The sequence below is a fragment of the Centrocercus urophasianus genome, unplaced genomic scaffold, assembly GCF_019232065.1.
Source record: "Centrocercus urophasianus isolate 14NV4802_14NV808 unplaced genomic scaffold, USGS_Curo_1.0 seq_12, whole genome shotgun sequence".
In the NCBI taxonomy this organism is placed as follows: domain Eukaryota; kingdom Metazoa; phylum Chordata; class Aves; order Galliformes; family Phasianidae; genus Centrocercus; species Centrocercus urophasianus.
The window spans coordinates 10,863,775-10,881,811 of NW_024884364.1; the positions used below are offsets into that span (position 1 = coordinate 10,863,775).

Sequence of the window (18,037 nt, forward strand, 5' to 3'; positions counted from 1 at the left end):
AAGTTTCATCTGGAGAATACTGCTGGATATTAGTTTTATTTTACAGCTTAAGCTAAAGCTGAAGCCCTTCTAGCTGTTTTTGTGTTATAAACATAACAATGGACAAAATTTTCATTTAGTGAGCACCATCTAGGGGAAGAGATTTTGCTATATATTAACAAGCTCAACATACCTTTCTCTTCATTAAACATAAAAAAAACCCTAGCCTAAGTAGCAATCAATATCGTCTTCTACATATATTGCCCCTCTGCTTAGAGTGATTATACTGATACATTAAAATCAATAAGAAACTCACAAACCATTTAAAATACACAAGCTTACATTAAGGGCTTAATTTAACTTATGTTTAATCATACATAAAAACCATAAACAGACACTGAAATATTAAACTAGCTGAACACTAAGTGTGTATCTTCAAAAATCGTTTGCATTTTAAATTATATAATAATGAGTACCTTCATTCTTTACCATACCAAAAAAAAACAAAAACAAACAAAAACAAAACACCACAAAAAAACAATAGCTGGAGGACATCAAAGGAAGATGTGGAATGCGTTCTTGGCCATTTTGATTTGTGGCCCCTGAGCTCAACTACATGCCACATTACAAGACACATCTATTTAATATATCATTTAGGGAAGTTTTTAAGTACCATAGAAAAAATGAGACAGGAGTGGACGTAATATCTTTTCTGATGATCTAATTAGTTCAATTTTATCATAAAGGCAAGAACTGAAGTGACAAGTCAGGCTCATCTGCTCATTTTTTTCCAATACAAGCAGCATCTGACACATGCAATATACTTCTTCACACAGGAAAATCTTATGCCTTTCACAATTTATTTTAGATGATGTTAAATAACTTCAGAACATCTGACTACTCTATGAACAAAAGTGAATAACTAACAAAAGCGAATAAGTGGCTATAAGTACCAATCAGTCACTAAAAAAAACAAACAAAAAAAATGAGAAGAGAGAAAGTAGGAGGCAGATGGATTGCTTTTGTTTTAATATATTCATAGTCTAGAGCTTCCCAGCTACTCCTACCCTCAGACACTGTTTTCTTCAATCAGTAATAGATGTGTGACTTCACCAACAAACTCATGGAAGATGGGAACTCAAGTTTTTTTGGAAAAGCATTCCAGCTAAACACAAGGTGAAAGAAGAGTCATGACACTGAACGGCAAACTACACACTGCAGTATTCCAACACCTTCTGTAGAGGGAGCAAAAGGTCTTCTGTAAATACAGCCGTGCAAGGTGAAATGCTTTTTCCACCTTTGATCTCCAAGTCGAACAGGCAACAAGTTTACGGTCATTTAAAGCAAGTAAAACCTAACAGGACAATGAGAAACCTGTATTGTGCTCAGACAGTTCAAAGGCTCACTAAGAATAACTTCCCTCACTTCTGTGGATGTGCAACCATTCTTACTAGGCGATCCAGAACGTTCTGAAGACATTATACAAAACATAAGCCTGTGAATTTTAAAAATCACAAACTGAACAGATGTCAATGTTGGTACGTATACCAGAAACGTCCAACACCAAACAGTACAGAAACCAGCATGGTGGTGGTGTTTGAAGCCCATTTCAAAGGCTACAAACAAGAAACAAACAAACAGACAAAAAAAAAAAAATCCTCTCTGAAGGCAGTATTTGAAATTGGTGATAGGAAAGATTTAGGTTGTTGATTAGTTATTTAATTAGACAGTGTTTTTCTTTTTTTTTCTTTTTTTTTTTCTTTTTTTTTTCCTTCTTTTTTTTTTAAGTAAACCTACAGGGTAAAAACTGAGAGCCTGATCATCACCTGAAGTACATTATTGTAATAGCTAGCCTTATCAGCTTTCTGACAGAAACAGCTCTTACAGAGGAAAGCTCAGAGACTCATTTACTGAGAGTTTAAAAAATAAGTAAATTTAGAATATTCAAGGAGTACAAAAAATGAAGTTTTCCTTTCCTTACCCAATTCAGAAAGCCTCTGCTTCCTGTCTTATATATTCAGTAGATACAAGAACCTAATTTATGTTATAATAAAAATATAACTTCATTCCACAAATATCAGTATGTTTATGCTAAAATCAATTTCCAACAATATTGCACTGCAGAGAAATCATTACAGGTTTGGAATTTTTAAAGACTTAGGTTCTACATTCTCCTGCTTCCAAGTACAGTGTAGCCTTAGACAAGCCCTTGATGCCAGTAAAGTCTCTTTCACACTGTCCTTAAAGTAAGGAAAATATTTGCTGGGCTATATATTATGTGATTAATATCTAAAAGGTCCTTTGATTTGTAACACAATTTAAAGGTACTAACATATAATTAATATTTTCTTCAATAGATTCCTAAAATGGTGTCACACATTTTATTAACTTTTCACAATTCATAGTTCTGAATAAATCACATTGCTCTTCCAATTTGAAATCTATTTGTAATAGCTGGCTCCAAATCTCTTTTGCATTGTTCTTTTAGAAGAATATCTGCTTTTCTCCAGGATTACTGAAATTTCTTCGTAATGTAATTGTTTCATTAAATATCTATTGTTCTACTATATTAAGTTTACCCTTCTACATAAATTAGTAAGATAAGCAGACAAGTATTTTACATATTTTTGTTACTAAACAAGATGAATATGCCACTATAAGCTAAGATTGAAACACTTAAGCATTGGTTTATCAAACTGGTGAAGTTTTCTAAAATTACACTTTTGAAAAGGTAATTACTTTTATGTCTTTAGAAGGCTTATGTACAGAGGAATACAAAGCTGACCAGCACAACGTATTGTAATATTCTCTAGTTTTTTTTCCCTCCTCCTTAAAATACTTTAAAATTGAAATTCAGAACTGCATGCTGATAAGCAGTGACTTTGTCTTTTCTGATTTGTTGAACAGTCACCCAGATGCCAAACTCTATTATTATGTTGAGCACCAAGGGCCAAAGTAAAGCAGGGAAGACAGAAGCTGTTTTTATCAAGTCACTTTAAGTCCAGCTCAGCTGCAAAGTCACAGAGCTCCAGGAAAACAAACAACACGCTTTTTTAAAGGTACTTCAGGGAAAAATTCCCCTTCTTTCATTTGCTGGTAAATTGATTCACAGAGCTTAGATACAATGAACTTGTATTTTACTCCAATCAGGACTGTGCTTTTGATTGAATATCTTTAATCTCTCCACCTACCATACTTCAGTTTGCACTGAAGAATGTACAACTTCAATATCTTTAAGATTAAACATAAATCTAAGACACGCTCCAAGCATGCCACTAAGATATTCCAACAGCTGTAGATTGTTCTAATTCATGGGACAAGACTACAGCATTTTTGAACTGCTGACCCATAACACGTACCGTACAGACATCAGTTTCTTAATATCACCTCTTCTACAGGCCTTGTGCAAATAAATAGTTGATAGTGAGCTCAAAAGCAAGTTATTAAGCTATCGTTGTTTCAACAAAATAAATGCTGTTACACAGATCACATGATTAAGTCGATTTATCAGATGCTTCTAAAATACTACCTTTGAGTGCCTATTTACCCTTAAACATAAGCATATATAAAAGAGTTTGCCCTTGTTCATAGAGGAGTATACAATTTTCTATTTATCACAGGGTGCAATGCATGCAAGAATTATCTGAGAGTAGATGTTACATCCAAACTCACTGATTTGTCAAGCTTGCCAAGCTAAGTCCTGCATACCATGCTTTCTCAGATATCTAGAAACCCTTGTATCAGCAGCGCTACTTCTAAAAACACCACAGCAAAGACTTATTTCAAGGAAGCCACGATTTCCAGGCCTTTCCATTTTCCTTTAATGGAATCATGACTTCACATTCAAGGTCAGCTAGCAAGGATAAAAGGGATAGCAGGAGGAGAAATACCTTTCTGTGCACTTTTCCTCAACCACCTCAAGGCAACTACCTCTTCCTAACATATGTATGGAATATAAAAGGTACTTGGAATTGAATGTTTCATACATACTAAAACAAAAAAAAAAGAGTAAATAATACTATAATATATAGAACTTTTAAGATCAATCTTTACTATTACAGCAAAATGGGACCCACTCACAGGAATAAAAACAAACACTTTTTACCTTGAAAATTTGTAAGTTTGAGGGAAGAACTGTTTTATATTTTTAACCTAAGAGTTTTATTTGTTGAGAAGAAAATAGCAATTTGATCAAAACTGCTAAAAATAACCTGATATAATTACATCAGTCCAATAAAAGAATAACTGCTTTCACAAGCAGGGATTGCAGTAGATGCTTACTTAATGTGAGTCCAACATTCCATGACTAATGTGTGGATAATAATAATAAATCCAACAAAGTGAAAATAAATTAGCCCTGTTTCCATTAAAAATAAATCAAACAAAAAACAATACTGATATTAAACTATGCAATTCAGTTAAAAAAAAAAAGTTAATATTTGCTATGGTGCATTCAGTAAAAAATGATCAAATAAGTCAAGCAAGGACGTCAGAATTGTGGAATTGTGAAGCTCCAACTAAACATAATTTTGTCTCATCGTTATTTAGACTAAGGCATTTCATACCTGCTCTATGTATCTTCCAGTTAAACCTTAGAAGCTACAGACTTACAAAAATAACAAGGAAAAAAATGCCTTAGAGCTGTATAAAAGAAACAGCTCTCAAACCAAAACTATGCAGAGATCAGAGAGGAGGGAAAAATGAGAAGCTTGCACTAGACTGACTGCAGTAGGGCAGTTTGGGAAAATATGAGTATTTTGAACCAAATCTATAAATGAACACATTTATGAAGGCTTAATGCAGTCAATTTAATACGAGGCAAAATAGTTTGTGAAAACATACTGAAGCATTTTCAGTGAATGATGTATAATGACATACTTTAATTCTAGGATATATTTGTAAAAAAAAACCTGCAAAAATGAGATTTTCATGAAACAATGTTTTTTCATTTTTTCTATTCCAACACCACAAAAAATAAAAACCTTTCCTTTTTTAGAATCCAGTAATTTGCTTTAGAATACTAAAGTATGTAATTTGTCCAACACAGTCAATCCTTTCTCTTTCTGATTGAAAGGCTGAGGAACAACCTAGGAGCTCTGTGTATCATGGAAGATGCAGTCAGTCCAAGGAGATTAATCTGAACAGAGGACCAATTAAACACAACCCATTGTACAGCAACATCTTTTAAACCACAATATTCCTGTAATACAGTGTAGTTTGCAACTACTGATACTGGCATGACTAAAAGTTCTCTGTGTAAAAAGTCCAGTAAACATGTCTAGATTAGAGATGGAGTACATGTGCACATACACACAAATTATGCTCTTTATGCTTAGCATTGTCCTGAGAACCTCTCATCTCTTGCAATAGATAGCTATGATCATACTTTTTCAGTAGTAGTAGAACCAAAATGGAATGGACAGGTTCTACTTCCACTGCCAAATACCTACAAGCAAGATCTGCCACAAAGTATTCTTTTGCTATGAAACATAGTATGTCCAATTAACATTAGAATTGTTTCTACTTAAAATAAATTTACAATTCCTTTGTCAAAACACATTAAAGCATCATGGAAAACATGTCACTAATAGATATTATTTTTTTCTTTTTTCATTTTCCGTTTAGCATCACAGAATCAGTGCTATTATCTGACATTAATTAACCAATTACCTTTGTAGTTAAAAGTTAACTTACTTTATACTAGGGATGGTGGAAGCAGCTGGAAGAGGAGGTGAAAGCCGTGGTGGGACATCGTATTCTTCATTTATCAAATGACCATTTGAAAATACCTAAAAAAAATCACACAAAAGTTACAATGAGTCTCTCCTCCCATTTATCACCACAGATGATCCTCAACCAGATATTACAAAACAGACTTTGAGGGGGCTACACGTTAAAACTTTCCTAGGAGTTCATGCGACAGAACTATACTCAAGTGATTATTTTCATATTAATTTCAGCTTACCCCATTTGGGAGCTGTAGAACATACTAACTTTAAATTTTACCAAAAGAGGAAGTTTTTTGTCACAGTTACTAGATGGACCACTCAGTTACAGCTGAACCACTTGGGGAAAATTAGGATTTCAAGATTGTAAACTGATGAAAGCAACAGAGATGGAGTACAGATGGAAAACAACAGGAACAGCATGTTAAACACTATTTTTTAAACCTCTGTGGTGCTGTAACTGGCAGATTGTAAAATCGTCTTCTGAATTCTTAGCCATAACCAAGAGCAAAATGATTGTATTGTGATCAACAAATGAATCAGGGTTGAAAATTCATGAAGTGTTATCCTTGAGAATGTTCATACATCCTCAAATAGTAATTCATAGTTGTCAATTACTCCATTTAATCAAGTGGCTTAGACCTATTAACCGAACATGACATTTCAAACAACATTTGGTTAAAGAAATACCTGTATAATTCTACTAGATTACAATTGCTCTTCCACACTGAGTAGTTATTCTGATTTGAGAAGTATTCATTCCATCTGCCTCAATACTGTGCCTAACCACAACTGGAATGTTAAATGGCTATTTGAATGTACTATTGAAGATATAAACCCAGTGTAGTTTAAAAGCAGATGAAAATCTATAATATTAAAAACTACAGTCTAGTCCTTAGTAAAATTTTGGTCTTTACCTCAGTTCTGATGAAAGAACATTCTTATTACACATAATACCACGAACTCCTTAAGGACTTTTCATCACATAAATAAATGCTTTTTACCAATAATAACTGAATTTTAAAAATCACACTTCCAAAATTATCATGATATCCATTTGATAAACAAATACTGTGAACTTGGGAAAAGGAAAAAAAGTGATGATTTCTAACTTTTGTACTGAATCACAAGCACAAGCTATACAGTTTTCAACCAAAAAAAGAGCAGCAACACTGAACTAATAATCCGCTCTATAATGAAATACTGAGCTGCTTTGATAAAGTAGCAATTAGAACAGAAATATGGATTTTTTTCCTAGGCCATCACCAATTGCTCTCTTTTCAAACCCAGGCCTCTGCAAGTACACAGTCTTGCAGGTTATTTGAAGTTGATTAATACTAGGACTACTGCTCCACTCTCTAATCTCTCAGATATCTTCAATTAACAAATGGAAACAATCCTCTTTTTTTTTTTTAATAGCAAAAACACCATAGTTCTAGACATACTATTCAGTGCAGCCAAGGACAGGCAATCATACTTCTTAGGTGACAAGCAGATGCCTCCCAGACAAATCAAGCTGAACAATCAGTGGAAAGATTGGCAAGTGACAATTCCAAACACCCTCATAGCTCAAAATGAATTATTGGACACTGCATTGGACTTTTGTCCGAGAAAAACCAAAAATGCTACGGAGAAATTACAACAACATACAACTCCAGCAGCTGGAGCTCTGACTTAAATCCAAAGGAAGAAAAATCCAGCTAAAGATATTTGCATTACTGTAAACAACTGAAAAAGAAAAAGGTATTTGCCATTACCGTGAATGAAATTTAAAGTACTTATGATAATATTAAACCAAACAATGCAATGAAAGCTGTGCCATTGTACATTTTCAAGGCTATTGCCCATATAGTCAGTAGTAAAGATACAACATACTATTCCACATTTAGCTTGGCTTCTGATGCACTTGTTTCTTCTTTCTTATGGTCAAGGTAGGTTAGATCTTTTCCATTAGATTATACTGAAGATCATCACTAATTTAATGTTCCTTTGCAAATAACATTTTACGGATAATTAAGACCACCTGATCATTAGAATATTTAGCTTTTGTTAAAGTACACAATATAGCTAACAACTTTAGTGTACTTGTAAATATCATATATGTATATTACGTACTTTATAGATTTAAGAGGTCACCTTGTTTTCCCTTCACCTTCCACAGAGGTAGCTACATCACTGATCATCAAACACAGAAATAATTTAGGCTTTTTCAAAGTTGACCTGAGATGCTGCATAACTAACTTCTGTTATGCCCCAACTGTATAAATCATTTGCTGAAAGAACACAGCAAATCTAAAATTTTCTCTCCAAGCCATTTCTAGAATGTTTCATGTTAAAATTGGATTTTATCTTAGACCCTCATGAATGGTAGCTTTAGAAATTGCAGTATGTAACAAGCCATTTATTTATGGCCTGCTTATTATTAATAACCAACATGAAAGATTTAGAAACCCCAGCACTGTAGCCAAGGAAAACAATGCTGCAGTAGGATATCAAATCAAGGCTTCAATAAATTCACCTAATTTCGTACCTTGGCACCTTCCACAGGCAATTCATGACGTCTGTGTTTTCTCATAAATCCTTGCTCAGAACTTACGCGGTTGTGCCTTCCATTCATGTTTGAAATTGCAGTCAGTCCTGGTTTGGGAGAAGTGTCACTCCCCGTTCGAGATCCTACTAACTGACTTGTCCCAAACACATCTCTGGGACACCAGCCTTCAAGGGGCATCGGCTGGTCTCTGGAAGGCACGCTTTCTGGATGATGCAAGTGTCTGCTTATCCTGTTGTCTGGTGGAATTGGAGGAGGTCGTTCTGGTGGGGGTGGTGGAGGATCACGCAAGGGAGGTGGTGGTGCTGGCAGAGGTTTGTCTTGTTTCCTCATCATACAAGGAGAAGACTAAAGAAAACCAAGTTTAGAAAAAAAAAAGTTAAATATACATGTGTTTACTTCACTTCCTTCATGATCAAATAGTCTTACCATTCCTAATACAGGTATTTTCTAGGCACCAGAAGAGAACCTGCCAGTAAGTTATAAATTAGTTTTCCCTTTCAACTCTGCAGACTACACGGTCTCTCTTCAAGAAATTACACCCTCATTTCTGCTGAATGAAGAACCAAGGAAGAACAGGAGAAGAAAGACAATTGGCTACAGCAAACTTATGTAACTGATAATATTTCTCTAGAATCCTTTCTTCTGTTTTCCATAATGCTTACTTTGAATCACTTATTTAGCTGTTGAAAAGAATTCTGAGGAATGTTAAAAAAAATACACCATCTGGATGCAAGAAAAATAATAATAAAAAAACAAAAAAACAAAAAAACTCATTAAAAAGCAAAATATTTCTGCCACGGAATAAATACAAATAAGCACTGATGAGGGCACAAGTGGAAAGAGAAAACAAACGTGTTGATTTTGCTGATACAAGAAGGTATGACTCCATTCTTCATATGACAACCATTATTAGAGTGTCTAATATTTTAGAATGGCAGTTCCATTTTTCAGGTGGCATTTTTAGTATGTATTTATGTTTAGATAGTCTGCAAACAAGTTTTGCCAGCATATTTCCTTTTTCAGAACTGAACTGTGTCACAAACGGTAAAACTTTTTTCAAAATTATGTGCAAAAATACTAAAAAAAAAGAAAACCAAATTTTCAGAAAGAGAATGTATGTAGATTTTCTAAACTACGTATAGTTTCTAAAAGCATAAATCTGATAAAAACAAAAGAATTTCAGTAGGAGAGAATTAGTAGAAACATTACACAAAATTATGCTTAAGCCAGTTCTTCCTAGGTTATCAGGAAATATTTTTTTCCTACAGTTATAGTAATAAGCATAGGGAAGATTACTTCTCTCTGAATGTGTAATTTTCCTGGACTCTGGCAAGTCTGCATAATATTACCAGTTCAAGAGAGTGAGGCCACGAAAGTTTCAAAGGAAGAAAAGTATTTGGTTAGGGCACCAGTATTTTTAGTGCGACTCTTCAAGATGTTATTTATGTTAAAAAAAAAAAAAAAAAAAAAAAAAAAAACAACCCAAAAACATTATTCTACCTGCAGGTCAATTCATATAAATAGGATACAATATTATTATATTAAATAAAGAAATATTTAATCAAGATGCTAGTTAGGAAAAACATTAATTCTCACTGTCAAGGCAGAAAGAAAACCAAGCAACCAAGCAGCAAGGAATCATCCAAATTTTTTTGTTGTTGCTGTTTCCCACTGAAGAAAAGGTAGAGCTTTTGACTGTAATAGTAGCCTTGGTAGAACAACTTGCCTTTATTTTTAAGCATGAAATTGCAATTGCTTGTTGTTTCCCATCTTGCTTCCCGTGCACCTCCCAAAATATTTTTATGTATATATGGAAAAGTATTATGGGAAAACAGAAGCATTTTCAAAATACTTTAAGAGAAAGACGTGAAGTGATATTAATGATATTTCTGATTCTATTTTTTTTTCAGTCTTTAATTTCGTACAAATAGTTTATCACAGTATATTTTAAGAGATACGCCAAACATTCAGTTTATATTCTCAATGTGCTGCAATCTCCCTTGTATAACATAAAAATGCGATTAAAGAAGTTTGATAAAGAAACTATTCAAACTTCTATTCTTCTGTCTGAATTATAGACCATCAGAACTTCAAAAAGTTGATTTTCAAGCTTGAAGCAAAAACCTAAGAGTACCAAAAAGGTATTTCATACTGGATTACTATAAACAGACGAGTTTCAATTCATATTTAAAACCTGAATTTGAATTCACCATCTAAGATCAAAATTTGAATTGAAATCCTCTCTCTATACAGCTATTAAAATAAGCAGCTCATAACAGAGAGCAACAAACATAGCTGTTTTGCTTTATACTTACTTGAAAATTCTTTAACTCTTTAGCATCATTACCCTCAAAAAACACAGTAAGTACACAATTCATTAACTTCAGATATCCTTCTTTCCAAATTGGAAAGATATGGATTTAATGGGTGTTCTGTTCAATGGACATGAAACTTCTTGCAAGACCATACCCAGAGAGTGCTTATTCAGAGAGTGTTGGTCAACGGCTCAACGAACAGATGGAAATCAATGACAAAACTTGCAGATGACACCAAGCTATGTGGTGCAGTCAACGCACCCAAGGGACAACACTCCACCCAAAGAGACACAGACAGGCTTGAACAGTGGGCCCAGGAGAACATCATGAGGTTCAACAAACACATCCAAATGCAAGGTCTTGCACCTGGGTCATGGCAACCTCAATTATCATACAAGTTGGAGGATGTGAGAACAAAGGACAGCCCTGCCAAAAAGGACTGCTAGATGACAAGCTAAACATGAGAAAGCAGCGTGTCCTTGCAGTCAGAAAGCCAATATATCCCGAGCTGCACCCAAAGTAGCGTGGCCAGCAGGTTGAGAGGAGTGATCCTGCCCCTCTGCTCTGCACTGATGAGGCCTCACGTAGAATACTGTGTGCATAGTGGAGTCCTCAGTACAGGAGAGACATGGATCTATTGGAGCATGTCCAGTAGAGGACCACAAAAACAATCGAAGGGATGGAACACCTCCCCCACTAAGACAGGCTAAGAGAGCTGGGGATGTTCAGCCTGGAGAAGAGAAGGCTCTGGGGAGACCTGAGAGCGGCCTTTCAATATTTAAAGGGGGGCTAGAAGAGAGAAGGGGATGAGGGGAGATTTAGACTGTATGTAAGAAAAAGTACTCTATAATAAATAGTGAAGCATTGGAACAAGTTGCCCAGATTGGTGGTGGAGGCCCCTACCCCTGGACACATTCAAAGCTGGACTGGACTCGGAACAACTGATCAAGCTGTAGGTGTCATTGATCAGTGCAGGGGAAGTAGACTAGATGAACTTTAAAGGTCCCTTCCAACTCAAAAGATTCTATGATTATTATTTGCCCTGAAACTTGAGTCATAATATATGCCACTTACAGTTTTGAAAGCAGGCTATCTGCACATACTTTTCTTGTTGAAGTACTGTGCAAATGAGCACAAATAACCATCAGAGAACAACATGAAATTTTAATGAGATAAAGGCCTTTAAATCTACTTTCAGGAAATTTTCACTTTTATTTGGTTTCACAAATCAGGGTTTATTACAGAATTGATCTGTTAACAGTGTTGTTAAATTGATGTTTTTAAAATATAACTAAGTATAATATAACCATCAGATTAAACAGGTCACATTTAACCAATGCATGTAGCTGTAATCATCTGACTATGTAACTTATGATGCAAGACAGGCATATCCAAAGTCAACTGAAGGAAACAAGGAAACAAGAATCTCTAAGTGACTTCATCAACGTTGATCTAATTGAGAACCTTGCTAAGCAACAAGGAATTAGAAGTCTTTTTGAACAAACCCCTGAAAAAGATAACACACACACAAAATTTCTTAATAGTCAATATTCCAAAACAAGCAAGCAAGCTCACACTGAAAACAATCAAATAAATTTAGTGAATCTTCATGTATAAAGAAATAAGGGTCAGTAAGAGTTACCTTTGGTGATCCAGTTGGGCTGGCACATGGAGACCGTGCTACTCCCTTCTGAATAAGATCCAGACGAGGAGGTACAGGTGGAAGACTAAGATGTGGGATTTGCAGGGGGTCTGGAAGTGGTTTTCTTCTTTGTGCAAGAGGGGAAGATCCTGGAGAAGTCACTGGTGAATTCTGCCTCTCATTGCACTTCAAGACATAAAAAAAAAATTACTGGAATTTACCTGATGATCAAGTAAATAGCTTTCATTTTGTAAGAAGAACATTTTATACTTGCCAGGCATTTACTGATAGTCATTTATCATAATGGACACCTCACAACTCTTAATTCATGTATAGGTACTCAGATCCTGATTAGTGGATAGAAGTCTAAAAGTCCATGTATCTCAAAACTACATTAATTTGTGATAAAAATTAAAGAAAATATATTCCAGTAATTTGTTTAAACAAGCAATTCTTGCCATCATAAAAGAAACAACAACAAATGTAAAAAGTGATTCTGCAGTAGCACCGCAGTAGTACTCTTGATAACCTTTCCATTAATAAGTATTCCATCTCATAATTCTCTATGTGCAACTTTCAAAGCTGGACGCCCATAATATTGTCTGCTAACAACAACCCACTGTTATATCATATCTCCACAAAAAGAAAAAAAAAAAAAAAAGGAATAAGTCTTCTGAAAACTTACTAAGCAAAATCATCAAGTCAGTAGACAAAGAATTTATTTCCTTCCTCGTTGATTAGCTGATAAATATCGTCCTCAAGTGACAAATCATGATTTCTTTTCCTTGACTCATCCTTTCAAATTCATAGGCACAGTGCAAGTTGAGAATGTTCTTTTAAAATACCATTTTTAATTATTTAAAAAATGAGAAAATATGCTATACTACAATCAGAATCAAAGATTTCACTCCTCAGTCTACGTTTCACCTACTTCTGCAGTTTTTCAACTAACTGGGCAAGTTCAAACATGCAGTTCAATTTATTGCATAAATCAGTTCAAGGCACACCTGTGAACCTACTGTAATTGTATCGGCATACACTAAGTAAATCTGGGTGTTCATGCCATTCTGTGTTATTTTTGGCAGTAGTTAAAGTAGCTTCACAACATTCACAGGAGTCATCAGACTCAGATCACTCATGCACTGAGTATTCTCACTATGCAACTTGCTTATAGAGACTGTCTGCTCACTACATAAAGCACATAAAATTGTTCATGCAAATGCATGTGCTAAATCACTTTGATCAAAATTTTCCCCTCCGTTCATAAGATTTCTGACATCAACACGGTACATCCTACAGATGTAGGTTACAACAGAGATTAGGACTAGGAAGTTCTTCAATAGAGTGAAATCATAGTTATTTTTCTTTATATATACTGATTGTATTAAAGAGTCTGAAAACTCCATAAATTCAAAAGTAGATCTAGGCAAAAGGATCTAGTATTTTAACTCTTAACTCAATACCTTGTGTTTTACATCTTAGTGTAATATTCTATGCAATTGGGATCTGCTACCAGATTTCCACCCGAAATAGAAGCCGCAACCGTACTACAAGGCAAGAAAAAAAAAAAAGAGAGACAAGCAAGAAGCTGTTGAAGAGCTAGAAGATTGAGTTTCAACTCCTTTGCCAGAATGACTTTTTGTGACACTTTTTATCTTACCATTTGGTCTATAAGTGTAAGGTCAGTGTCACAACTGCATATTCGAGAGACTGAGCAATTGAAAATTCACACTCTTAATGTCTCCCAGAAGCTTCCCAGCTTCTCTTTTCTTAGTACTTCTTCACTGAATGTACATACTAAATGACTTGAATTCAATGCTTAATTTTAACTTTTTCCTTTAATTGATGAATGTCCCTGACCTCAACTGTAAGGCCAGGAGGATAAATACATGAAAGACAGGTGAGGTGCTTACCCTCACTGATCACTATGAAAAGGGAACTAGATGAATAACTATGCTAGATACTTATCTTGCAGGCATGCCTGAGCAACCAGAATTATAAATTGACTATAAAGTGAATGTCAGTTCATTTGCCGTAATAGAAAGCATCCATCAGTTAAATATCCTAATAAACACTGTGTCAATGAATAGCATTAGTTTTCAAAGTTCAGTTACATCTCCACCAAGCATTCCTAAACACCAAAAGCCATATTAATATAATATATTCAATCCTTTGGCTTCAGCATCAGACAGAAGATTAATTTATTCCTCAACATTTTTTTAAATAGATCTAAACAAGTAGATCTCACACCTCCAAAAAATTACAATTATTAAACATAAATGGAAGTGGTGTAATAAGTTTCTTCATTTATGGTAGGTCAAAAACGGAACCAATGATGGCCAACAGGCTATCTAATAACTTGTGAGGCATGTGAAGAAAAAAGAAAATTGCTAATAAAACTTAACAGTTACTCCACCCTATAAAGAAGCTTAACCCATTCAACTGTTTGGTGTCGAAGTATGAGAGCACTTTGCTGCGAGAAACTAAAAACTATGATTCTTTGTTAAAATCTACAAACAAACAAAAAATATCCCACAGCAACAAAGATTTTCTTCAGTACTCACTGTCAGATTTCCTTCACATTCTCATTTTTTAAAAAAGTACATTTCTTTTTATATCCAACCTGTCTAGTTGCATAATTGTTTGATTTTTCAAACGAGATGGCTGCATTTCTTATCCATGTCAGGGTATCAACAGATGTACTTAACAAGTACTATTTTTGACACAGAATGCAACCTCTTAAAAAAACCTGAAACATTTGCTATGGACTAAATACTTGAGTTTTTTTCTGCTCATTATCTATTGGAGATTTCCATGCATTTTCCAGTTAGTGAAAAATAAAGGAGTAACAAGAACAGCACAATGGGAAAAAGGAAAAACAAGCAATTAAGACACAAACGAACAGAAATGAACTGGCCATGACAGAAGACAGACCTTCAGTATACAAAGGGGCTCTGCTGCAACACAGACCTGTGCAATAAAGATGTAATTAAGGAAAAGAACACAGGCTCCTTTCTAAGGACTTGGATTTCATCTAGTTGGCACAACTGCTGCCAAGGGACAAGCAGCTGTGACTTATTTTTGCAACTGGACTGCAGTGTGGAACACAGCTGCATGATTTAATCAGATGTATCTATTACTGGGAAATAGTGGTATCAGTTTTCCCCCAGTAGCTGTGGATTTAAGTTTCTTTTCTGACATTGATTACTACAGAGTTAGAAAATTCTCAGTGATGAGACAATTAGCAGAAGCTTTGGCACCACTTTGGTTTATAAAGAATTATCTGAAGATAATTTTGAAATAAAAAAAAGCTGCTTGATGAGGCCGATAAACAGACTAATTGCAGTGCATTTCTTTGAAACCTTTGATACTGTTGGTCTGCTGCTGTTGCTGCCTCATACACAACACCTATAAGAACAATTATTCATTTGTTTAAAAGTGGATATATTCACTCCATTAAATAATCGATTATTCTTTTCCTTAAAACACTCTCAACTCTGAGGTCCCTTGGGGATTTAATGCAGTTACCACTTACTGTTTATGAGTATATTTCAGAGAGAGAAAGATAAACTGCAAAATTTGTATTTTTATGGCATCCAACTTACATTTATAACTCATAAAGGTACAGGAGATGATGAAAAGTTTTAATCTTCCTTACACATTAATGACAATTTCATAAAGTTTTCAGTACAAGTCTCAAAGGCAACAACAACGCAACTCCTATGAGGCATTCAAGAAAATGAGGACTGATTTGAAAATTTCAGGAACACATCTTGAAGCTCCACATTTTCAGAAAGCTTATGTCACTGGAGCTTTCACTGATTATCAGGTTTAAGTTCCCAACTCATTAGCAGCCAAATACGACAAGATGATTTTCCTCAGTAATACTATCACATGGTCAAGCCAGATGATTTGAGAGAAAATGAACCCACTTGATTTTCAAAGGTTGGCATCTTTATTACAACCCTTGCAATAAAATATGAATTGACCAATATGATGATTAGGATCACGAAATAACTATACTATCATCTTGCCTGCAAATGATTATCCGTGTCCTTTCAATCTCCATTGTTTCTACATCCCAAATGACTCCATAACACAGCCAAAATGCAGTACCATGTTTATATTAACAGCATTAACAAGAAACAAAAGACAAATTCAAAGAGGGTAAAATCCTACAAAAAATTGCAGTTTCTCCTACTAGGCTCTGAGGAAGTATTATTTAACAAGAAAAATGAATAATGCTTAAGACTTAGACAAGGGTGAATTATAAAACAAAAAATGTGCACAAATAACAATATATGCTACATATGGTGATTTACTTAAAAGCATAACTCTACAACTACTGGTAACAGTTTTTAGAAGGCAACAGCAGCTGAAAATCACATGATAACATCGCATTTCAACATTTCCAAGTAATGATTTAAACTGGCTAAAAAAAAAAGAGTGAAAAATATTGTTTCTAAAACTCCAGAAATAAATAGTAGGTTTCTTTTACTGAACAACGAAATTAATGACATAAAAACAGCAAACATCTAAGCATTCAAACAGTAGATACTGAAAACAAGACTTCTTCGTTTAAAGCTTACAGTTCCTTCTTTTTAAAAAACCTTAATGCATTTTTACCTTATCACAAAAGAGATAGTGTTATAAAAGTCTATCAATTCAAGGCTATCTCACAAAGGTCTGGGTGCAGACTGCAACTTAAGTCTCATCAGGAGGAATAAACTGTTCCTGAGAGTAGGCTATGTTGTATTACATACATAAGAATATTTCATACGACTTAAGAGGTTAGGAAAGATTATTGGAAGCATGCATATTAAATGACAGGTGCATTCAGGTTCCTTATCATACAATGATAAGGAAATGGAAGAGTAAGATGTTACAGAATTAATTTCAAGTCAACTACTTAATCTAGATGACCTTAGTAAAAGGCAAAATATAGAAATTGCACTGTAAAATTCAGTGTTACATGGCAAATGAGAATATTATTCAAAGCTAAAACATGAGAGGAACTCTGCAAACAACCAACAATATAAAATTTCGTTAATGACAGCTCTCATTTGTGATATAATCTTCCACAATCAATATAAAAATCCCAAAAATGAACACAGAGCACTTTGAGAACAAATACATCCAGAAACACAACGCTACTATGAATTTCAGCTTTTTCCCTCTAAAATTATCTAATAAAATCCATTTTATATTACAGAAAAAATTATAGATAACTTACATGAAGTATGACAAAGAGGCACTTATGTGCAATATGATTTGGGTTCCAAGCCATCTTTACAAACAGTAATATTTACTATCAATGGATAAGCTCATGTATAATCCTAACACATTTGTTGCTTCCTCCATTACGAACAAAGTTAACTCTATTCACATCACATGAGAGTCGAGATATATATGCAATTTTTTCCTATTCACTTTTAGTATTCTTGCTGCAAAATCAAAGCATTTTGCTTTTCACCCTGAGAAGTTTTCAATGAGTTTCTGAAATCTTCAGCATGAAATGCAGTCTCTCATTGTTCAGTCACAGGCAGCATTATTTAAAAATATACAGCTTTATTTGTTATGAAATATTTGAAACTATACCTTTCGGACTGAAGCCAATCGGTTCATCATCAAAGACTCCTCCCTGTCATCATCATCATCCAAGTCCAACATGGGCATACTAAAGCTATCGATAATACTGCAACATCTGGAGTTTTCATCTCTTGGATCAAACGGATCCACAATAATTGGTTCAGTTCCTTTGATTTCACAGCGACAGAAAGGACAGCCTTGGCCATCAGATTCCTATAGTAAAACAGAAAAGACA

The 18,037-nt window shown here is 34.5% G+C and overlaps 1 protein-coding gene across 3 annotated transcripts in view; it reads right to left on the reverse strand.

Annotated features, from left to right (window-relative positions):
• Nucleotides 1-18,037, reverse strand: part of CBLB (Cbl proto-oncogene B) — a 123,736-nt gene that overhangs the window by 16,398 nt on the left and 89,301 nt on the right. For all 3 annotated transcript variants that reach the window (XM_042809892.1, XM_042809895.1, XM_042809894.1), the window contains exons 10-13: nucleotides 17,812-18,015; nucleotides 12,214-12,399; nucleotides 8,236-8,601; nucleotides 5,674-5,768 (exon numbers count right to left, since the gene is read on the reverse strand). In XM_042809892.1, coding sequence (XP_042665826.1) covers nucleotides 5,674-5,768; nucleotides 8,236-8,601; nucleotides 12,214-12,399; nucleotides 17,812-18,015 — 851 coding nt within the window. The remainder of the gene's footprint in view (nucleotides 1-5,673; nucleotides 5,769-8,235; nucleotides 8,602-12,213; nucleotides 12,400-17,811; nucleotides 18,016-18,037) is intronic.